A 22,143-nucleotide genomic window follows, 5' to 3' on the forward strand; every position below is an offset into this window, starting at 1 on the left:
ACACAGTCACACACACAGCTCCTCTGGCACCACTGCTCTGAAAAGGAGCCATTTCAACTGGAGGAGGAGGAAATCCACTAAGACAAGAAAGGGCAACAGCAAAAGAGGTGACTGTGCCTGGTTTCTAAGAACTTCCAATTACAACTGGAATCCTACTTCCTACAGGAGGCGGGCAGGAGACCAGAGCACAGTCCAGGTAACATAGTGCAGGGGCGCACACAGCAAGAACTCAAATGGCTTCCTCTTCCTTCCTCTGTAGTCCCAGGAAAGACAAAACGTTAAATGTGGCACTGCCTTCGAATCATCAGGTATCAGTTTCCTTGTCACTGTTTAAATTGTCATAGATCTCCCATTCTCCACTTAAAAAATGCACTTTAGCCACAAAGCTGGGCCTGGGCTTCATTGGTCACTTACGTTTGCAGGGTGATCACCACTGAGGGGGCACATAGCTGTAGGTGGGCGTTCCTGGGGCCCGATACGTGGGCACAGTGACAGGGTGGGGAGCAACAGGAGTTGGGGAGTGGGCAGTCAGCAGGGTACCTAGAGGGAAGAGCAAGCATCTCAGTGGAGGGCAGCACTCCCCTTGCCCCAGTACCTCCAACAAAGAGAGCTCCTGCCCGACCCTCGTGGCAAGGAGAGGCAGAGAGGAAGCGGGGTGGCCGTGACCCACAGTGCTCTCAGAACCCGATTATATCCAAGCCAAGGCTGTGTAAACACAGCAGGCTCACAGTGACGGCATGCCTGTAGAAGCCTGTGTGCTTCCCCTTCACACAAATGCACTGAATTACTTCTGCAGGCGGGATGACAAAAACAAAACAGACACGTTCTTTAGTCTTAACAGGAAGGAGACTTGTCACGTCCCACAGTATGGCTGTGCCTTGAGGACATCATGCTCAGTGAGATAACCCAGTCACGGAAGACAGACACTGCCTGAGCCCATGCACGTGAGGTCCCTAGAAGAGTCGAATGGATGGGACGGAAAGGAGAGTGGCGGCTGCCAGGGTCTGGAGCAGAGGGAAGGGAGAGGTGTTCGATATGCAGAGCTCCAGTTCTGCGAGATGAAGCCCTCCAGAGATGTGGCACACAGTGTGGTAGCACCAGCGACCTCTACACCTGGAAATGGCTGAGATGGTACTAACTAACTGGGAAGAAGGGAGGGGAGCAGGGAGGTTCCCAAATGTGCAAGCTTCTGAGTGCCTTAAGCTAAGCTTATTTTCCCTATAAATACAGGAAACTCAGCAGCCATCTGTGTCCACTTATAGCCAAGAACCGCCTCAAACCTCACAGTCTCACCTGGCCCCCTGCGCCCTGCGTGCACCCACACCAGGGCCTGCCAATGCCTCCCTCCGTGTGCCTCAAACACTGAGTTTCTATCTGTGCCAGACTCTCCTTTGCCTCTGGGGTAAGTGTGGGAAAACCAAATAAAATCAGAGACACTGAACAGAAACACACATGGTATCCTGAACCACCTTCCTCTCTGACATTTCCCTTATGCTGAAGTAAAGTCTACAAAACAAAGAGGAAACAATGTATTCTTTAAAAGTTACAGCCATGCAATCCAGTCACTGTGTGTACCTGGCACCCCTGCACAAATAGCTTACATTCCCACAGGAGATGACCTCACTCCTAGACATTTAACCAAGCCCTCAAATGCTCCAAGGTTCCATGGAGACAGGCCGGTCCAAGCCAAGGATCTCTTCTCTCTGTGGTTTATCTTCCCAACCTAGAAGCAGCCTTGGGAAACAGTCTACGTGTATGCCAAAGGATTTCTATAAGCAGCTCTTAGCTCTGTGAACACAAGACTGGCTTTCTGCAATTCATGAGAACATTCCCATTAAGACAAGCTGGCCTGCGCTAGTAGCCCACACTAAAGGGAAGGACCAGAGGGTCAGTCCCCCAGATCAGAGAATATCCTCCCTTCTGCTCAAGCTTTAACGTGCTCACCACAGGGATCTGGCCACTCCTTGTCCCTACAGCCAAGTAACTCAGTTTACCAAATTTGGAGAGGGCTAGCCAGTCATGTCTATGGAAAAGGTACTTGGCTTATGGTTCTAAACCTCACACTCAAACTCAGTTGAAGAAGGGAAAAGAAAGGAGAGGAAGTAAAGAAAAAGATAACATGCCATTCCTCCCAAAGGATCAGATGTCCTTTCACACAACTCTAGCAATGAAAAGTCAAAGCCAAGGGTCAGAGTTCTGGTGAACTCTCCCTTCCCCCCCAGCCCTCAGGCCATCACAGAGGAGGCACCCCGGGGCCAAGGACTCACCCGCTGACATGGCCATAGTGGTGCCCGCCACCATGCCCATGGTGACCCCGTTGCCTCTCGGTGGAGGGATGGGAGCAGGGTACACCGTCGCTGGCATGCCGTTGGGCTGCACCACCGTGGTGTGGTGGATGACGTGAGGGGGTGCTGCATACAGGGGCTGGGTGTAGTACGTGCCTTGCTGGGGAAAGAAAAGAGACAAACGCCACAGGGGCCCACACGCTGGGTCAGAGCCCCGAGGAGCCGACCCATTCCCACACACAGTGCCCAGGAGACTCCTCACGGCACCCATAGCGCACCCCAGGCCTACCTGTGCATACGGGCTCTGCTGGGGGTAGGCACTTCGCACGGGGTATACAGCAGTCTGGTAAGGGTTGGGGGAGGAGGAATACGGTGGCACTGCCCCGCTGGTGGGGGAACAGGACACTTTGTAAGGTGTGCCAGGAGTGTAACCTGAAACAAAAACGGCCAAAGCCTTAATTCAAACCCACACATGACCAGACCCAGGGAGGCAGCAAGTGTGCAGCAAGGAACAAGGTAGTATTCCAGTCCCGACCACAGTCATATTGGACACCGCCACTACAATCTGGCTTCATTTCTTAAACTTGATATGCAAGTATGTGTGTGGGGGGTGCGGTGGAGGCAAGGGAGAACATTCTACTGAGTACATATTCACACAGAACAGGAAAGAAACATCCATCTTGTTGGAATATGTATTAGCATGCCATTCCTAGATCACAATTTGGCATTAAAAGTATGTATTTCTTTTAGGCCCACCATCTATTTCTAGAAATTTGTTTAAAGAAACAAGCACATGAAAAGATGCTCAACACAGCTAGTCTTTGTTGTTACTGTTGATGTTTAGTCGCTAAGTCATGTCCGACTCTTTGTGACCCCTAAACTGTAGCCTGCCAGGCTTCTCTGCCCATGGAATTTCCCAGGCAAGTATACTGGAGTGGGTTGCCATTCCCTTCTCCAGGGGATCTTCCCAACTCAGGGATGGAACCCACATCCCCTGCTTGGCAGGCAGAATGTTTACCACTGAGGACCTGAGAAGCTCTATAACCACAACTGCCATTGTTGTTCAATGGCTAAGTTGTGTCAGACCGAGACCCCATGGACTGGAGCCCGCGAGGCTCCTCTGTCCAGGGAAATGCAAATCAAAACCGCAATGAGGTATTGCCTCACACCTGTGAGAATGGCTATTAATAAATTAAGAACATAAAAAGCAACTGTTGGTGAAGATGTGGAGGAAAGGGAATCCTTGTACACCAGTTGGTAAGAATGAAAACTGGTGTAGCCACTAGGAAAACAGTATGGAAGTGTCTTAAAAAACTATAAACAGAACTACCAAATAAACCAACAATTTCACTGCTGGGTATTGTGACAAAGAAAATGAAAATACTAATTTGAAAAGATATGTGGATCCCAATTTTCATAGCAGAATTATTTACAACTGTCAAGATATGAAAGCAACCTAAGGGTCCATCAACAGATGAAGATGTATTAAATGCACACACACACACATATGCAGGCACACAAGGAAGTATTACTCAACCATTAAAAAAGGATAAAATTTTGTTGTTTGCAACAGCACGGATGGACTTGGAGGGTATTATGTTTAATGAAATAAGACAGAAAGACAAACTGCATGATATTATTTATATGTGGAATCTTAATACAAACTAGCAAATATAACTGACAAAACCAGACTCATAAGATACAGAACCAGTGGTTCATTGGAGATGAAAGGGAGCAGGGGACAACATAGCAGAAGGGGATTTCAGAGGTAAACTCTATTATGTATAAAACAATCTACAAGGAAACACACAGGGAATATACCCAATATTTTACAGCAACTAGAATTGGAATATGACCTTTAAAAATGGTGAATTAATTTTCAATTAAAAAAGAAATAAGCATAGATTTAAACAAAGTCTCAACGGTAAGCATGCTCATCCCCAGCATTGTTAATTGCAGCAAAAATAAAAGGAAAAACTTGTCAAACAGTAGGGTTATGGTAAAGACTCCTGGGTCTAAGGTAGCAGTTGAACACATACACTTGCCTTTGTCCCCACCCAAAATTACAATAAAGCAGGTTAATAAATAAAAAGACATAAAGCCACGAAGATAAGAAGGGAAGAAAAGACATTTTGGAACCTAAAAATCTTAGAACCTTTAAGAAGCAGAAATGGAAGATGACTTGGCAAACTCAAAAAAGCTACACTTTTAGCCAGCAGTGAAGAGGGTCAAGCAGCAGCCTGACAACAGAAAAGCCCCTTTCCCAAGACCTAGATCCCCTGGAGGAGGGCATGGCAACCCACTCCAGTATTCTTGCCTGGAGAATCCCCATGGATAGAGGAGCCAGGTGGGCTACAGTCCATGGGGTTGCAAAGAATCAGACACAACTAAGCGACTAAGCACGTGCACACACTCACACGCACACGTGCAGACGCACACGTGCGCACACACACACACACACACACGACCTAATCAGCACCTGTTTCCAGGAAGTGATGAAGGACCACAATCTGGAAGAGTGGTTGAGAATCTATCTGGTAAGCTGTAAACCGCCTGGCTCCCCTTCCTAACTCCCCATCCCAAGAGAGAACAGTTTTTCTCCAGGAAGGGTCTCTGAGCTTTTACATTCACAGCAAACTTATTCCTACACCACTAAGCCCAACAAAGCTAGTAGAGGTAATGGAATTCCAGTTGAGCTAATTCCAATCCTAAAAGATGATGCTGTGAAAGTGCTGCACTCAATATGCCAGCAAATTTGGGAAACTCCGCACTGGCCACAGGACTGGAAAAAGTCAGTTTTCATTCCAATCCCAAAGAAAGACAATGCCGAAGACTGCCCAAACTACCACACAATTGCACTCATCTCACACGCCAGCAAAGTAATACTAAAAATTCTCCAAGCCAGGCTTCAACAGCACGTGAACCATGAATTTCCAGATGTTCAAGCTGGATTTAGAAAAGGCAGAGGAACCAGAGATCAAATTGCCAACATCCGCTAGATCATCAAAAAAGCAAGAGAGTTCCAGGAAAAGATCTACTTCTGCCCTATTGACTACGCCAAAGCTTTTGACTGTGTGGATCACAATAAACTGTGGAAAATTCTTAGAGACGCGAATACCAGACCACCTAACCTGCCTCCTAAGAAATCTGTATGCAGGTCAAGAAGTAACAGTTATAACTGGACATGGAACAACAGAATGGTTCTAAATCAGGAAAGGAGTACGTCAAGGCTATATATTGTACTCTGCTTATATACTTATATGCAGAGTATATCATGAGAAATGCTGGACTGGATGAAACACAAGCTGGAATCAAGAATACCATGAGAAATACCTCAGACATGCAGATGACACCACCCTTATGGCAGAAAGTGAAGAAGAACTAAAGAGCCTCCTGATGAAACTGAAAGAGGAGAGTGAAAAAGTTGGCTTAAAACTTAACATTCAGAAAACTAAGATCAAGGCATCTGGTCCCATCACTTCATGGCAAACAGAGAGGGAAACAGTGGAAACAGTGTCAGACTTTATTTTTGGGGGCTCCAAAATCACTGCAGATGGTGACTGCAGCTATGAAATTAAAAGACACTTGCTCCTTGGATGAAAAGTTATGACCAACCTAGACAGCATATTAAAAAGTAGAGACATTACTTTGCCATCAAAGGTCCATCTAGGCAAAGCTATGGTTTTTCCAGTAGTCATGTATGGATGTGAGAGTTGGACTATAAAGAAAGCTGAGCGCCGAAGAACTGATGCTTTTGAAGTGTGGTGCTGAAGAAGCCTCTTAAGAGTCCCTTGGACTGCAAGGAAATCCAACCCGTCCATCCTAAAGAAAATCAGCCCTGAATATTCACTGGAAGGACTGACACTGAAGCTGAAGCTCCAATACTTTGGCCACCTGATGCGAAGAACTGACTCACTGGAAAAGACCCTGATACTGGGAAAGATTGAAAGCAGGAGGAGAAGGGGATGACAGAGAATGAGATGGTTGGATGGCATCACCGACTCGATGGACATGAATCTGAGCAAGCTCCGGGGGTTGGTGATAGACAGGGAAGCCTGGCATGCTGCAGTCCATGGGTCACAAAGAGTCGGACACGACTGAGCAACCGAACTGAACTGAAGCCCATCAGCAAACTGTGGTACAACCAAACAACTAAATACTACTCAACAATCAAAGAGGCAGAAGTGCTGGTACACATGTTAATTACATGGGATAGATCTCAAAAAACGAAAATATGCAAAAGAAGTCAGACACGGTAACACATGACATGATACTCCAAGAAAGATCAACATAATCTACACAGAAAACCAATAAGAGGTACCCAGGGATCAGAGGGCATGAGGGCACCTTTCATGGGAACAAAGTCACTCAACTGCGGTGGTGTTACACATCTGTATACAACCTGTATACGTGTCTAAACACACCAAACTGTGCACTTTTAAGGATGGCTCATCTGCAAATTATATCTCAATAAAAGTGCTTTCAAAAAAGTCTGAGAAACCATTTCTCATTCACTAAAATATAGCCACTACCTTCTGCTGTTTTTCAGGCAACTTTATAATTCCATTTTCCCAAAGCCTTTTATCTTTCTCAGCAAAGAACTGTCCCAGGTACCTTTTACAGTCTTTCAGGGAACTGAAATTTTTTCAAATAAGAGAACTTTGTAAAGACCAAAATAAATGGAAATCCAAAGGTGTAATGTCTGGTGAATACGGCGGATGAACCAGCACTTCCCAGTCAAGCTGTAACAATTTGTGCCTGGTCATCAGAGAAACATGGTCTTGCATTATCCTGATGGAAGATTATGCATTTTCTGTTGCCTAATTCTGGACACTTTTTGTCAAGTGCTGCTTTCAGTTGGTCTAACTGGGAGCAGTACTTGTTGGAATTGTTTAGTTTTCCAAAAGGAGTCCGTAACAGAGGACTCCCTTCCAATCCCACCATACACAGAACATCAGCTTCTCTGGATGAAGACCGGCCCTTGGTATAGGGTTGGTGATGGTTCATTTCACTTGCCCCAGTCTCTTCCGTTCCACATTATTGTACAGTATCCACTTTTTCTCGCCCATCACAAGTGTTTTTAAAACAAAAGACAGAATGTTTTCATTATGTTTAAGTAGAGAATCACATGTGGAAATACAGTCAAGAGGTTTTTTATCCTAACTTATGTGGGACCCAAACGTCAAAGAGATGAACATAACCAAGCTGGTGCAAATGATTGTCAGTGCTTGCTTCAGACATGTTGGCTGTCTCCTGAGTAGTACAATGTTCATTGTTCTCAATATCTCAATTTGACTGCTATCAACTTCAACTGTTAAACCTGGCCATAGAGCACTGTCCAGCAAGAAATCACCCTGATATCTCACAAACCACTTCTGACACATTCGATCAGTCACGGCACCTTTTCCATATACTGCACAAGTCTTTTCTTGCACTGCAGTTGCGTTTTTACCTTTCTCGAAATAATGAAGCATGATATGCCAAAAATGTTGCTTTTCTTCTACCATCTTCAATAATAAAATGGCTACAGAAAAATTCACCAATTTTGATAAGATTCTTAAAAAGTGTATGCTGATATGATAGCTGTCACAATACAATCTAACAAAACTGTTTTGAATGAAGTTAAAAACAACTAAGTGCTCCTAGAACTTGCCTTATGTGTGTGTGTGGGGGGGTGCTTTTTGGCTAACCCAGTATTCTGAAATTCACTAAATATGACGTTAAGTAAAAACAATGCCAAAATTTGAAGACACCAAAATTTAAGACCAATTCTGGGCTAAAAGAGAGTAGAATAAACAGACTTTCAGGGTTTGGAAATGCAACTTTAAATAAGTCCCTCTCTCTAGCTGTTCATCTACCAGTATTTAAGAGAGACAGAAAAGGAAAGTGATGGTTTCACAGGTATAGATATGTAAAAATCCATCACACTGAAGCTTTAAATATGTGTACTTAACTGTATACCAATTACACCACAATAAGGTAGCAAAACATTTTCCTTAATTATAAAGAAAAAGGTAACTACAAAGCCACCAACTTCTAACGATGCACTGACACTCCCAGGAGATGGCTCAATAACAGCTCCTAATCAGAGACGGAAATGAGACACTGGTGCCTGGGGGGCACACTCATTACCAGTCACAGTGACGGAAGCACTGTATCAGGGCAGAGTGGCTCTTCATCACCAACATCAGCTGCCATGCTCAGGGCCAACAGGGCCCACCAAAGAAGGTCCAGCCCTCTTGACAAGGTGCCACCTTCAGGGGGAAAGCACAGGGAAAGGGAGCACGCCCAGAGCAGCGCAGACACAGTCCTGCAGACAGAAGGAGGAGCAGGCAGTCTCAAGAATGGAAGGCTGCGAACGAAGGCAAAGTATGTCTGGACAGCTTCCTCTTCCCAGAACTAACCTCTCCTTCCCATTTCTCAAAACCATGCAGCAGTGGCGTCCTTGAGTTTGTAACTCACAGAACACTGCTAAACACGGTCCCAATGGCCTGAATTAAGAGACCCTCACAGGAGTCACTAAACTTACATCTGACCAAAAGGATACCAGTTTTTTATAAAAATGTCAGACAATCAAAACAGTCACAAAATTGCATATTTTCAGAACAACTGCTAAGACTTCAAACCTGAAAATCACATTCTCTGGGGCTAGCCAGTTGTCATAGGTTGAAAAGAACCAGAAAGGGCCCCCTTCTTCACTGTACAATTAAAAAATATCTATGACATAGATGTAACAACTGGAAATATAAACACTGACTGTAGTATTTGATACTATTTAAGAATTACTGTTATTTTTTAGGTGTGGTGATACATATTTTAAATTCATCATTTAAAGATAATATTGTAAAACTGATGAATATGATGTCTTGACATTGGCTTCAAATAACACAGGGGAAACTGATGGGAATACAGATGGAAAAAAAAAAAAAAACCACCTAGAAGCTATTAACTGCTAAGGCCAGGGCATGGGCAGGTGGACCCCATACTGTTGTGTACTTGGGTATATTGTAACTGCTGAGGCTTAGGGTGCGGGTAAGCGGACATCATACTGCTGTGTACTTATGTATTTTTGTATTAGAAAATTTTCACAATAAAAGGTTTTTCAAAGTATTTTACAAAGGTGAAGTAAACTTACGGATTAAAACAGACGAGACATAATGAATTCAACTTTTTAAACAAATTCAACATGTAAATTTTGAATAGATCTTGTTTCCATTTTTTTTTTTAAATTTTTGGGACAACTGTGCAAATTGAAATATGAGCTATCAAATAACTGAGAGAATTACAGCTTCTAAGTATGATAACTATTGTGGTCATGCAGTGGAATGTCTTCATTATGTTAAGGGCCACACCGAAGGACAAAAGCCTAAAAGACCGTAACTCTGATCTGGTTTGGAACACACACACACTCTCTCTCTTATACAGTAGGTAAAGCACACATGGCGCAACAGTGACTGATGAGTCTCAGTGCTGGATATTATGGATTCACTATATTGTTCACTCCATTATTCTGTATATTTGAAAATGTTCTGTAGGAAAATAAAGTGAAAAAAATAATGCCTTCAGACGGCGGCACACAGCCGAGAGAGGATCTAAGAAAACGCCCCAGGAGACAACAGACCTGCAGGAGCTGAAGGCACAAGGAAGGAGCAAGCAGAGGCCCACCACTACTAGGAACAAACACGGAAGGCTGCTGAGTCTTTAAGAAGGCCGTAATTTAGGACGGCATGGTCTTCAGCAATCTGATCTGAAAAATAACCTGATCGGATTATTATTATCTGATATATTATTATCTGATCTACAAAAGCAAATAAAGGTAAAATATGCCAATGGTCAATACATACAGCCAACGTTCTATAGAAAGGCATAGCTCTACAGGACAAAGTATTTCATAAACAGAACAGAAAACGGAGAAACTGTCTGAGGAAGTGAAAACATACAAGTAACACGTCCACGACCTGAAAGAAAAATCAGGAGAAAAGAGCCTCTAGAAAAACTATTCAATATTCAATACTGAATATTCAAAGTTCAATATTCCTAATAAGAAAGTCCATGACCATTTTGTCACTATTCTAACTTCAGCAAGAGCCTGAAGCTTGGACTGAAGAGAAAAAGGAAGCTGTCCACCTAAATAAGCCTCAAGGACATAGTATAAAGCCAAGTTAGGAAGATCTAAGTACACACCCCTCCAGAGTCTGAGCCCTCTGACTCTGAAGGACTCTTTTGCCCCACCACACCCACTGAAAAAAGGTGAAGTCCTTTATTTACCACAATCAACAACAGGCCAACAGAAGATGTCAAGCTTTTTTTTAAGAGACACTAGAGGCCTACTGGAGAAGGCAATGGCAACCCACTCCAGTACTCTTGCCTGGCAAATCCCATGGACGGAGGAGTCTGGTAGGCTGCAGTCCATGGGGTTGCTAGGAGTCGAACACAACTGAGTGACTTCACTTTCACTTTTCACTTTCATGTACTGGAGAAGGAAATGGCAACCCACTCCAGTGTTCTTGCCTGGAGAATCCCAGGGATGGGGGAGCCTGGTGGGCTGCCGTCTGTGGGGTCACACAGAGTCGGACACGACTGAAGCGACTTAGCAGCAGCAGCAGAGGCCTACTGTGGCAGAGGTCCATCCAGCTGGCCTGAGGGCTCTTAATCACCTGAAGTGTCCTTTTTAACACCTGCCTCATATGTACATTTTACTGAAGATAAAAAGATGACTAATGATGTACTTAAAATGTACACATCTCATATGTGTATATTTCACCTAAAATCAAAACCTAAAAGAACTGTAAACAAATACTAACAATATGCACACTGAAATAAATAGGGGAAAGTGTATCAACGTTCACAGCTTACTTCAAACACATGAAAAAACAAGGCACACTTTAGGATGGACGGAGTAAAATGTTTAATTTTAAAAGTTGATTTTAAAGTTTAACTGTAGAACTCTGATAGTCCATTTATCGATGTTCACTGAGTTTTTTCCAGCTTCTCTGTATAATGGAAAAACAGTCACCCACTATTTCTGCTAATTATAACAACAATTTCTAATATATATATTATCCTACTGCTTATTCTTATAACTGTGAACTATGTCCTAAACTTGGAAATTGATTTTGGCTTTTCGTATGGGCACAAATATTACATCACTTTCTATCCAACACTGAAGACAAATCAATTTCAAAGGAGGCAAATGTGAATCAATTTCAAGGGATGCAAACTTGTCTCTCAGTCAATTAAAAACCAAATGTGTGTAGACACATTCCTTTTTCTTTTATGTAGCACTAGATTCATTGTGTCACAACAAACAACCTCAACAGGAGTCTTACAAACTTAAAATTAAAAAATACAAACAAAAGCATATACATCTCATAATATCAAAAACAGACAAAGCTTTTGTGAAATAATTTTTAGATGTGCCAATGATTCATAATGCAAAACCGAATACATTCATTGCTTGGTCTTTCAAAAACAGTTAATGGCTTTCCACATGCCCCTTTCCTAGAGGTCATTCAGAAGGACTCTCAGGAAACACACACTGCCATGGGCTGCCCTCTCTGGGCAGAACTCACGCACAGACAGGGCCATAGCTCTCCAACTGTGAACTCTTGAGGGGCAGAAGCTTTTCACTTGGAAACAGATCATTTTTCCCCCAAAGTACTGCATACCACACAGATTTCATTTAATAACTTTCCAAGTGTAAGACATTTACTTAGGAAATATGGAAATTCAGAAACATATAGAACATACGAAGAGGTAAACCTGCACCAAACACAGCATCATGAAATTTCAGAACCCGGAGACAGAACACCAAAGATAAGCCCAGCTCAGCCAACCAAGCATCAGAAAGATACTGGGTCTTCCTGGGAGTCCAGTGGTTAAGAATGCACCTGCCAATGCAGGGGTCAGGGGTTCAATCCCTGGTCCAGGAAGATCCCACATGCAGAGCAACGGCCCTAGCGCCGAATGCTGCAACTGCTGAAACCACAACCTACAGTCTGTGCTCCACAGGAGCACCCACCGAAATGAGGGCCCTCCGCACCACTGTGAAGAGCAGCCCCTGCTCGCTGCAACCAGAGAAACCCGTGTGCACCAACAAAGACCAAACGCAGCCAACAGACACATAAAATGTTCTTCAAAAGGTAATGGCATTCTTAATGGCAACAACAAAACTGGCAAATAATTCAGCAATGTCCCCAAAATTCTAAGGGGAAATAACTGTTAGCCTAGAATTCTATATCCAGACAAACTAACCACGAACAGTGAGTACAGAATAAATTGTTTTCAAACATGAAAAATCTTAAAACTATGATTTTCTAATATTCTCCTGAGAGATTACTGAGCAAAGATCCTCCACTAACACCAAGGAATAACTAAAAAAGTAGACAAAGAATCACGTGGAAGGGAAGAGGCGCGAACTCCCTGTGATGATGGAGGAGAAAGACCCAGCGTAAGCCCCAGAGGACAAGCAGCCAAGACCAGAAGATGAGAGGAGGTTTCAAAAAGACATCACCAAGAGGGGAAAACACAAACACCTTACATGGTCTAAAAAGCTAAGAAGAGATTCCACACCTGGGCGGAAGCTGAGGGTTTAATTAACTATGCAGTTACAGAAATCTAATAAAGGACACTAGGCCCAGGGAAGAAACAAGTAACTGCAGAAGAAAACAGCCACACGTTCACAGCAGTATGCATACTGACACGGTCACTGCAGCAGAGAGAGGGTGGGAGCACCTCTCCAGCTGCAGCGCACACAGGCTTCTCACTGCAGCGGCTTCTCCTGTTGCAGGGCACAGGCTCCAGGGTGCTTGGCCTTCAGCAGTTACAACATGTGGGCTCAGGAGTTACTGCTCCCAGACTCCAGGGCACAGGCTCAACAGCTGTGGCGCATGGGCTTAGCTGCTTCCCAGCATGTGGGGTGTTCCCAGATCAGGGATCAAACCCACATTCTCCTGCACTGGTAGGTGGACTCTTGACCAAGTCACCAGGGAAGCCCTATCCATTTTAAATACAGCAATGTGTACACGTCCGTCCCAAACTCCCTAACTACCCCTTCCCCACATCAACCGTAAGTTCAAAGTGAACCTTAATTTTTAACAAATCTGGGATCTTACTTCATGGACATAATTCTGGGTTTAAAAAGAAAAAAAGCAGCATATCATAAAGCATTTTCACTTATTTAATATCCCTCTCAAACAAATAGTAAGACCAGTTAAACACTGAAATAAACCAACAGTTTAATCAAACCATTACTTTACCAGGTAGATCTGCACTTACACATAACTATTTGCATGCTGATCTCAATTTTAAGCTTCTTTCTATTATACTGCCCAACTGTCCTCCAAACATGTTTCCCTAATTTATCCACCACCAAGCCATGCACGGAAGCAATCACAGAAGCCTTTGCATTACTCTTAGCAATGTTTTCATCTTGTAAAAAGACAGTGTCCATGTAATACCTAAATCACCTCTTACACAGCGCTTACTACAAAAAACTGAATGTTTTCTTGATGATCAATGCAGATATGATGTTAGTTACAGATACTGCTGGCTGTAAATGGAAGTAGAAAAGAATCCTGAATGTGTGCCTGAATGTGCCTTGCGAGTACAACTGCATGCTTGCTGCTAGAATCCTCAAATAACATAGCTGAGGAGATGTAATGAGTCATTAAATACATGCCAAAAATGAAACATCTTTCCCAGGAGTGACACAGTCAGGATTTGGGCCACATCTTGCTAACACAACAGCCTGAACACTTTCCAGTATATTGTTCTGATTCCAAAACCAGACATTCCTCTCCGGATGCGCATGTAGTCAGCTTACTATGCCTGTTCATGAGAATGCAACTAATATCACCCTCATCTCCAGATTCTGAGTAATGCAATCTTTCAGCAAAAGACACGACGTCTCATCGTTAAGGTTCTCTAAACCCTCCCTATGTCACACTTCTAAGAACTAAGACATAAACAGTGTTAGGGCTTCAAAACTGCTTTAAAGGCCACATACACATACACATTCCATATACTGCACATCAGCTTTGTCTGAAAATCTGGTGGTGAGAGGACCAGAAGATTGAGAAAGCAGCAGAAATGGAGAAAAATTTTAATTGTTTTACAGTGACAAATTTTGACTTAATCAACAGATAAGAAAAAAGGCCCTTTACTAAAAAAGGAAATTTAAAAATTCAAGTTATAAAAATACTGACAGGATCTCAGAAAAAGAAGGGACACAGCTGTAGCTCAGACTCCAGTCAGGTGGCTAAAAGCACTCAACAGGACACTGGTGGGGCTTTCAAAGTACCATTTATTTTTTTTGCAAATTTTACATACATCTTTATTCCCAGCATCTCCTAACAATCTGAAGATCTGGCAATGCTGGGCCAGCAGTGCGGCAGTCGACAACCATCCAGCACTCAGCAGGGGACATCCGTCCAAAGGCAGGTCCTCTCAGCAGCCGCCATGCCCATTACGCCCACTACTCCCCCCTTGTAGGCCCCAGCTTCTGGGTTAGAGGAACAGCTTAAGAGCAGTCTTGGAAAAGAAAGGACCCAGTTCTCTACAAGAAGGAAGAGGAATGGCAGCTGTTCTACAGGTTGGCAAGGAGAAAGCTATCAGACAGTAGTACCTGCCCTCTACACACCAAACCTCCTCCTCAGGGGAGCACTTCATACCTGCAGGCCAAGCAAAGCAGCTTCACCAGCCGCAAATAAACCTGAGGCTCTTTTTGTGAAAGATAAGAAGAAACTGGAAGCTTCTAGTACATTTTTACATTAACTTGTACCACACAGAAAATGAGTACAAGTGAGCTACACTGGAGAATTCTAGAACAATGACATTTTCTGGAGGTCTGCAGCATGATCACACATAGCAGAAAAACTAGTACTTATGCAAAACATAACTTCAATTCATTCGTACCACCATACAGAAAAATTAGCCTAAAATGGGTCATATATCTAGAAGTAAAATCTAAAACTGTAAAACTTCTAGAAGAAAACTGTTGTGATGTTGGGTTAGGCAAAGATGTCTTAGAAATGATACCAAAATCATGATCCATAAAAGAACAAAATGATAAACTGAACTTCATTAAATTTTAAACCTCCTGCTCTTTTAAAGACGATGTTGAGACTGAAAAGAGCCACAGACTATGAAAAAATATTCGCAAATCATGTATCTGATAAAGAACTCTCAAACCCAATAATAAGAAAACAAACTTAAAAACAGACAGGCAGAAAAAGATGTACACAGTTAACCAAAGTCAAATGGCAAACAGGCACATGAATCAAGGTTTAACATTATTAGTTATTAGATAAGTTCAAGTTAAAACTACATTAACATATCACTACATATTCACTAGCATGTCTAAAATTAAAAAGAATGACTACCAAGTATTGGCAAAGATATAAAGGAATTTGAACTCTCCTTCACTGCTGGTGGCAGCATACAATGTCACAACCCCTTTGGAAGATAGTTTGGCAGTTTCTTACAAAGTTAAACGTATACCTACCTGCCTGAAGTATTCATTAAGAGAAATGAAAGTGTATGCTCATATAAAGAATGTACACAAATATTCACAGCAGTTTCATTTGTGACAGCCTCAAACTGCAAACAAGCCAAATGTTCATCAACTGGTGAACGAATGAGCAATTAGTGGAATTTCTGTACAATGGAAAAATAATAAGAAATGAACTACTGATATAAACTACAACGTGGATGTCAAAAATTGTGCTGAATGAAAGCCAGCACCCTCCAAAATACATTTTATATGATTCACTTGTACAAAATTTTAGATTAACTACAAGTAATCTGCAGTGAGGGAAAACAGGTGAGCTATTTCCTGGAGCCTAGGCAAGGTCACGAAGGGGCAGAAGAAAACTTCTGGGGATGAGGAATGAGTGACCACATGAAACTGAAAGGATGCCACGCGTCGTATCGAGTGCCCTTCAAATACATGCGGTTTACTGAGAGGCAGTCATACCTGCAGACAGCTGTGTTTAGAAAGTTAAACCAGATAAGATGTCTTATAAAAGGAGATAGTAGTACCATTTAGCAGTTAAAGAATTCAGTGAGTAATAACAGGGAAAAATACTGCTTCATCCCAGGGAAGGGACGTTCCCTTACAGATCCCAAAAGATGGATGAAGGAGCAGGTATTCCAGCCCAGGTGTAAGAGACAGAGTGCGAGCAAAAGCCATGCAGAAACACAAGAAGAATATTTTTCGGAAAGAACAGGTCACTGTGGCAAAGACCTAGGAATTCTAAGTTGGAGACTCTAGGCTTCAGTGTGTCTTAAAGAGTCATGGGAAATCAACCTGCAAACATGACTCTGGTATAAGGCCAAGGAACACGAAGTCAAGGAGAGAAACCTTGGAGGCAAGAAGACCACACCAAGAAGGCCTTCCTTTGGGTGTGAGCTACAAGGCGAACAAAGGCAGTAAGGATAGGACTCGAATGGGAGACAGGGGCAGAAGGAAGGAAGAATTTTATGATTATCAAACCAAGAACTCAGGACAACGACCCTGCTGCTGTCTCCTCTCCTGTGAAGTTAACTATGTGAGGCTATGGGTTCTGAGGGACAAACACACCCCAGCAGACTCAGGAGGCTGAGCCTCTGGGTCAGAGTGTAGGCCACCACAGTTGCAGCACAATCACAAAGTCCACTCTGGGTGAATAAAGCCTGCAATGAGCCAACACCAAAATGAAGGCTCACAGAGGAAAGTCCCATTTAAGAAAAACTATCTTTACAAGATCCAGACTCAAACAAATTCCACTTTCAACTGTACCACTGATTTCTAAAATCTGAAAATATTCTTATGGACCTTACACAGAAAATAAGACTTTCTTTTAAAACCATAATCAAAGTGCTAAAGTACTAGAGAGAGATCAGTTATCTCTAAAAATGTTAGCAACATGGAAATTCTACCCATTAATATGGCAAGATGATCTTTAGTTTCTAGTAATAACACTATTTCATAAATACATACAAAGTCTGGCACAGTTACTTGTACCAAGCTGTGACTGGAATGAAGTTCTGTGTTGTGGAAGGGTATCTGAAACACAATATACAAAGCTTTAAATGCAAAACCAATTAAGTTTTTATTCTACTTATCAAGAAGCCTAATCCTATGAACCAAGAAATCAATACAAACCCCAAATTCTAATTCTATAACCACTCTTCTTGAAATTCATCCCCTTTGCATTCTCCCACAGTCACATTAACAAAACACTTTTGCCACCCAGCACATGTGGGCTTGCATACCTGCTTGGAAGGTAGGATTCGCTCCAGGGTACATGTTGGGGGAGTAGGCAGGAGCTGCTGCTGCATAGCCCATTGGGAAACCAGCTGGAGAAAAATAAAAAACAGTGTGATTTTAAAACCAGGGCTCCCAAAGACCTGACTGTTCTCACCTTCTTCACCACAACTCCCAGACTGAGCTCAGGAGCCCAACAGCACGTGGGTACTCAGCAGGCTGCCTCTAGTTGTCTCCTTGCCTCAGAGTTGTGATGGGTCATGATCGTAAACATGTCATTTAAACCTATGAGTAAATGCTTACAACTTTCTATAACTGAAAACATTTGATAGAAGTGGAATTAAATGAAGAAGGAAAAACAAAAACCCAAAATGAAGTCAGAAAACTCACAATATTTCTGGCAGCTTTACTCTAGTTTATTCACATAATTCATTACTTAGCAAGATTAATAAGAGCACTAAGAGCTTCATGCACTAAAGAGGCTCTAACCATATACAAGTGTATATACACATGGAACTGGGAAAAATCCAACCTCACAATCCATTTGCAAGCAACCTGACTTTTATTAACACAAATGAGGGATCCTTAATATAACTAAATTATAACCACTTATCAATCATGTGAACACAAAAGAAATTTCGGTCAAAACCAGAGGGGCCTCAGTTATCTCCTCTAGGGCCCTCACAGTTCAGCTGGACCCAGTTACGAGTCACTGGGGCACTACAGGGCACAGAGCCAAGGTCTGCTAGTCTTCACTAACAACACAACTAGCTGTGAGGAGCTATAATCCCTCCAGGAGATTCTCATTTGCAGGGCTCCAATCAACAAGGTTAAGAACCACTGTCCCTTCCTGTTCCTGCCCACTGCGCTGGCCACAGAACTGTCCTCCTGAAAATGCCCCTTGGCAAGCACCATAAACTGTCTCCAACATCTACTCTACCTCTCTTCTGGCACACAGGGGCTGTAAAGCTAAATATTGCACTCCTCTCTTGCAAGAAATTGGAAGTGATCTCAAATCCTAATCACTTCATGAAAACAAAATCTTCAGAATAGCAAAAAATACCATTAGTTGAGTAAAAAAAGACAGCTTTTCACAAGAAACATACTTGCAAATTATTTAGACAATGGGCAAATACACAATATGCAAATAATTTTTTAAGTTAAAAAAAAAAAAGGAAAAAACAGTCAACAGAAGACATGAACAGAGAGAACTGCCAACCACATTTCTAACTTCAGACTGGAGAAAATCCAAAAGGAGACAACACACTCTGCTGGCAAGGCTGTGGGGGAAACAACAGACTCACACACTTCTGGTAGGAATACAAAGAAGTACGATTTTTTCCTAGTACCTTTAAAATTACATTTGCATTAGAAGATGTAGTATATGTACTATGAAGTATTACTCAGCCACTGAAAGAATGAAATATTGCCATCTGCAGCACCATGGACAGACCCAGAAGTCACCATACTAAGTGAAGCAAGACAAAGACAAGTATCATGCGGTATCTCTTCTATGTGGACTCTTAAAAAAAATTGATATAAATGAACTTATTTACAGAACAGAAACAGACTCACAGACTTAGAGAAGGACTTATGGTAAACAGAGTAAAGTTGGTGCTATATTTAAAACAGATAACCAAGAACCTACTATAGAGCACAGGGAACTCAGCTCAATATTCTGTCATAACCTAAATGGGAAAAGAATTTGAAAAAGGATACATGTACATGCATAACTGAATCACTTTGCTGTAGACCTGAAACTAACACAACACTGCTAATCAACTATACTCCAATATAAAATTAAAAAAAAATTTTTAAGAACAGGAAAAAAATTACATCTGCATGCACTTGCTCCCCTGGCCATTTCACTGCAAGGAATCCACCCTGAAGATAATTTCCTCAAACACAATCCACTACAGTATTACTGGAATAGCAAAATCCTTCAAACAACATATCCATCCAAAAAACTGGTTGAATTAAACTATGAAAACCCCACAACCTGCAGGCTTATGCAGCAGTATTATGTAAAACACAAAGATCAAGGCAAACCTTTGTGAGCTGAGGGAACAATGATGAAGCTGACAAACCAAAGCGAACACCACCACCTGCACCTCCATTCCAGAAGCCTATTCAGCCTCAAGGAGGAAGGAGGCTGACAGCCTTCAGCAGCAGCACACTCTCGGGCCACTTCTGCCTGCGCAGGGCTCCTCAACGAGCCAGCTGACACTGCACACGTGCACCACAGCCCTGAGGCTCCCCCTCCCCAATGCTGCTTCCACCCACCATATCCTTCACAAGTGTCATCCACCACAATGATGTCTGCACTCCTAATTCCATCTCAGTGTACAACACCCTTTATATAACAAAGAATAAATTAGAATATATGGACACAGTTGGACGGGGGGCATGATATGACTGAATGTCAATGTGCCCTCCAAAATTTATTTTTTGAAACTCGAATCCCCAGTGTGGTGGTATTTGGGGAAACTTAATTGTGGTAGTCATTTTACAACATATACATACATCAAATCATCACATACACTTTTAAAAAAGTGCTGTACAAACTAAATACTTACAGTTTTTTTCTTATCATACCTCAAATGGGGGGGTAAGACATCAACTGGACCACCTATACTTTTTAATACACCATGTATTACATTCCATGAAAAAAATACTAGGAATGCTAAGGCATAGGACCATATATGAGTGAAAAAGAACAAAAAAGATAAACTGATAACAGACCACAGATCCAGAGACTGCAACGTGGTCTTCAAAATAACTGTATTTCTTTGAAAACTAGAGCTCAGGTTTGCTCTGAGCTGCTGCAGCTGTTTAGGAGACCTGTGCACAGTGTCTAAGTCTTTGGTCCCTCATCTTGCCCCTGCCCTCCACCAGCCAGGCTTGCTCCACCAGTAACCTACAAGTCCAGGGGGAATCTGGGAGCAGGAGCTGCAGAGGCCCTGGCGGAGTTGCAGCAACCCTCCTCCTGAAGTTGAGGGGGGTGCCCTGTGCAAGGTCCCAGGGCTGCACCCATGGTGCTGAGTCTCAGTCTCCGAGTCTCCCAACCTTACAGTAGTAGCAGTAGTGTTACTCGCTCAGTCGTGTCCAACTCTTTGCGGCCAGACCGGAGCCCGCCAGGCTTCTGTGCCCATGGGATTCTCCAGGCGAGAATACTGGAGTGGACTGCCATTCCCTTCTCCAGAGGATCTTTCCAACCCAGGAATCCAACCCAGCTGGTCTCCTGCATTGCAAGCAGATTCTTTACCATCTGGGCTACAGGGAAGACTACCTACCTTACAGTAGGTTCCAGTAATATTTAATTGAATCTCAAGCTCTAGGGATTAAAACTGGTCCATAGGCTCGTGGAACCCTTGATTCAGCCAAGTCCCTCTGTGCTCCAGGGAGGAGGGGTCTGAGATGGGACTGGAGGGACCCCTGAAGCGCTGGCCTCAGCTGACTGAGGTCGGGACCCGCACTATCACAGATGCCAGTGGCCTCTTAGGGCAGGGTCCAGGGGGACAGTCAGAAGCTGGTCCCTGTCTCATCAAGTGAATATTGATCACCAAAGGGGTAGGGAGCAGGCTGATCCTGCTCCATAAAAAGATGTGCTCCTTCTCCCCCTTGGTGGGTGAGCTTTACAGCTCCAGTCGCCTGCATCCAGCTCTTTCCAGGTCCGACGCACCTCTGGCAGCCTTGCAATCTGGCTTCCAGCTGCAGAACTCCCCAGGCTCCAGGGAGAATCCAGGCTGCAGAGATGGTCCCTGGAGGTTCAAGTCTAGAAAGTGCTGCCCCTTCGGTGTAGAAGTGGAGGGAGAAAGGGTGCATGTAGTAACGGGGTAGGGTAGACAGGGGTGAGTGCCCAAGGAGCCTTTGAGGAAGAAACCCCAACCCCTTGCAACTATCCATTGATGCCACAGGTTTTCAGAGCCTTTTGAGAAGAGGTGCCTCTTCCCTTACTTCTGTGTTGAAAACTATACAAACCCAACTTTTCATCCTCTTGCTACCTTGCCAGAATTTTTTTTTTAATGTTGTTCTTGGCTTACTTGGTTTTCAGTTCCCTAAATAGCAGTTTTGAGCTGTCCAAGCTATTTAAAAGTGTTCTCCTTAAATTGAGACTAAACTCTACTCTCTTGGAAAAACTACCTTCACTTCAGAGGAGATATTCTTTTCTTCCCATTCCTTCCTTCCCTGATGGTCCAGCGGCTAAGACTCTGCGCTCCCCATTCAGGGGGCCCAGGTTCTATCTCTGCTGAGGGAACTAGATCCCACAGGCTGCAACTAAGACCTGACATAACCTAAATGAATTAAAAAAAAAAAAAAATCAAGCCAAACAACTCTGTGAGCACTAAGCAGAATAAACACAAAACACAGTCACGTCTAGTCATTCCACAGGAGAAACATAGATATGTTAAAAGCAGCAAGGAGGGAGCAGGGAAATACTACTTTCAAAGAAACAAAAATGACAGAAACCAGAGGACAACACAACTACCTTTAAAGTGCTGAGAGAAAATAACTGCCAGCCTAAAACTGTACACTCAGTGTGGCAGGCAAAAAAAAAAAAAAAAAAAAAGGAACTCCTCAGAAGAAATATCATCAAATCCCTGGAACCTA

General features: G+C 43.1%; 1 protein-coding gene across 2 annotated transcripts in view; it reads right to left on the bottom strand.

Moving 5' to 3' along the window:
• The window catches only part of FAM168B (family with sequence similarity 168 member B), a 35,542-nt gene that overhangs the window by 417 nt on the left and 12,982 nt on the right, over nt 1–22,143 (bottom strand). For both annotated transcript variants that reach the window (XM_068968582.1, XM_068968583.1), the window contains 4 exons: nt 17,541–17,624; nt 2,575–2,717; nt 2,268–2,445; nt 415–540 (listed from right to left, as the gene is read on the bottom strand). In XM_068968582.1, the coding sequence (XP_068824683.1) occupies nt 428–540; nt 2,268–2,445; nt 2,575–2,717; nt 17,541–17,624 (518 nt within the window). In that variant the 3' untranslated portion in view covers nt 415–427. The remainder of the gene's footprint in view (nt 1–414; nt 541–2,267; nt 2,446–2,574; nt 2,718–17,540; nt 17,625–22,143) is intronic.

Source organism: Capricornis sumatraensis, chromosome 3 (assembly GCF_032405125.1).
Source record: "Capricornis sumatraensis isolate serow.1 chromosome 3, serow.2, whole genome shotgun sequence".
In the NCBI taxonomy this organism is placed as follows: domain Eukaryota; kingdom Metazoa; phylum Chordata; class Mammalia; order Artiodactyla; family Bovidae; genus Capricornis; species Capricornis sumatraensis.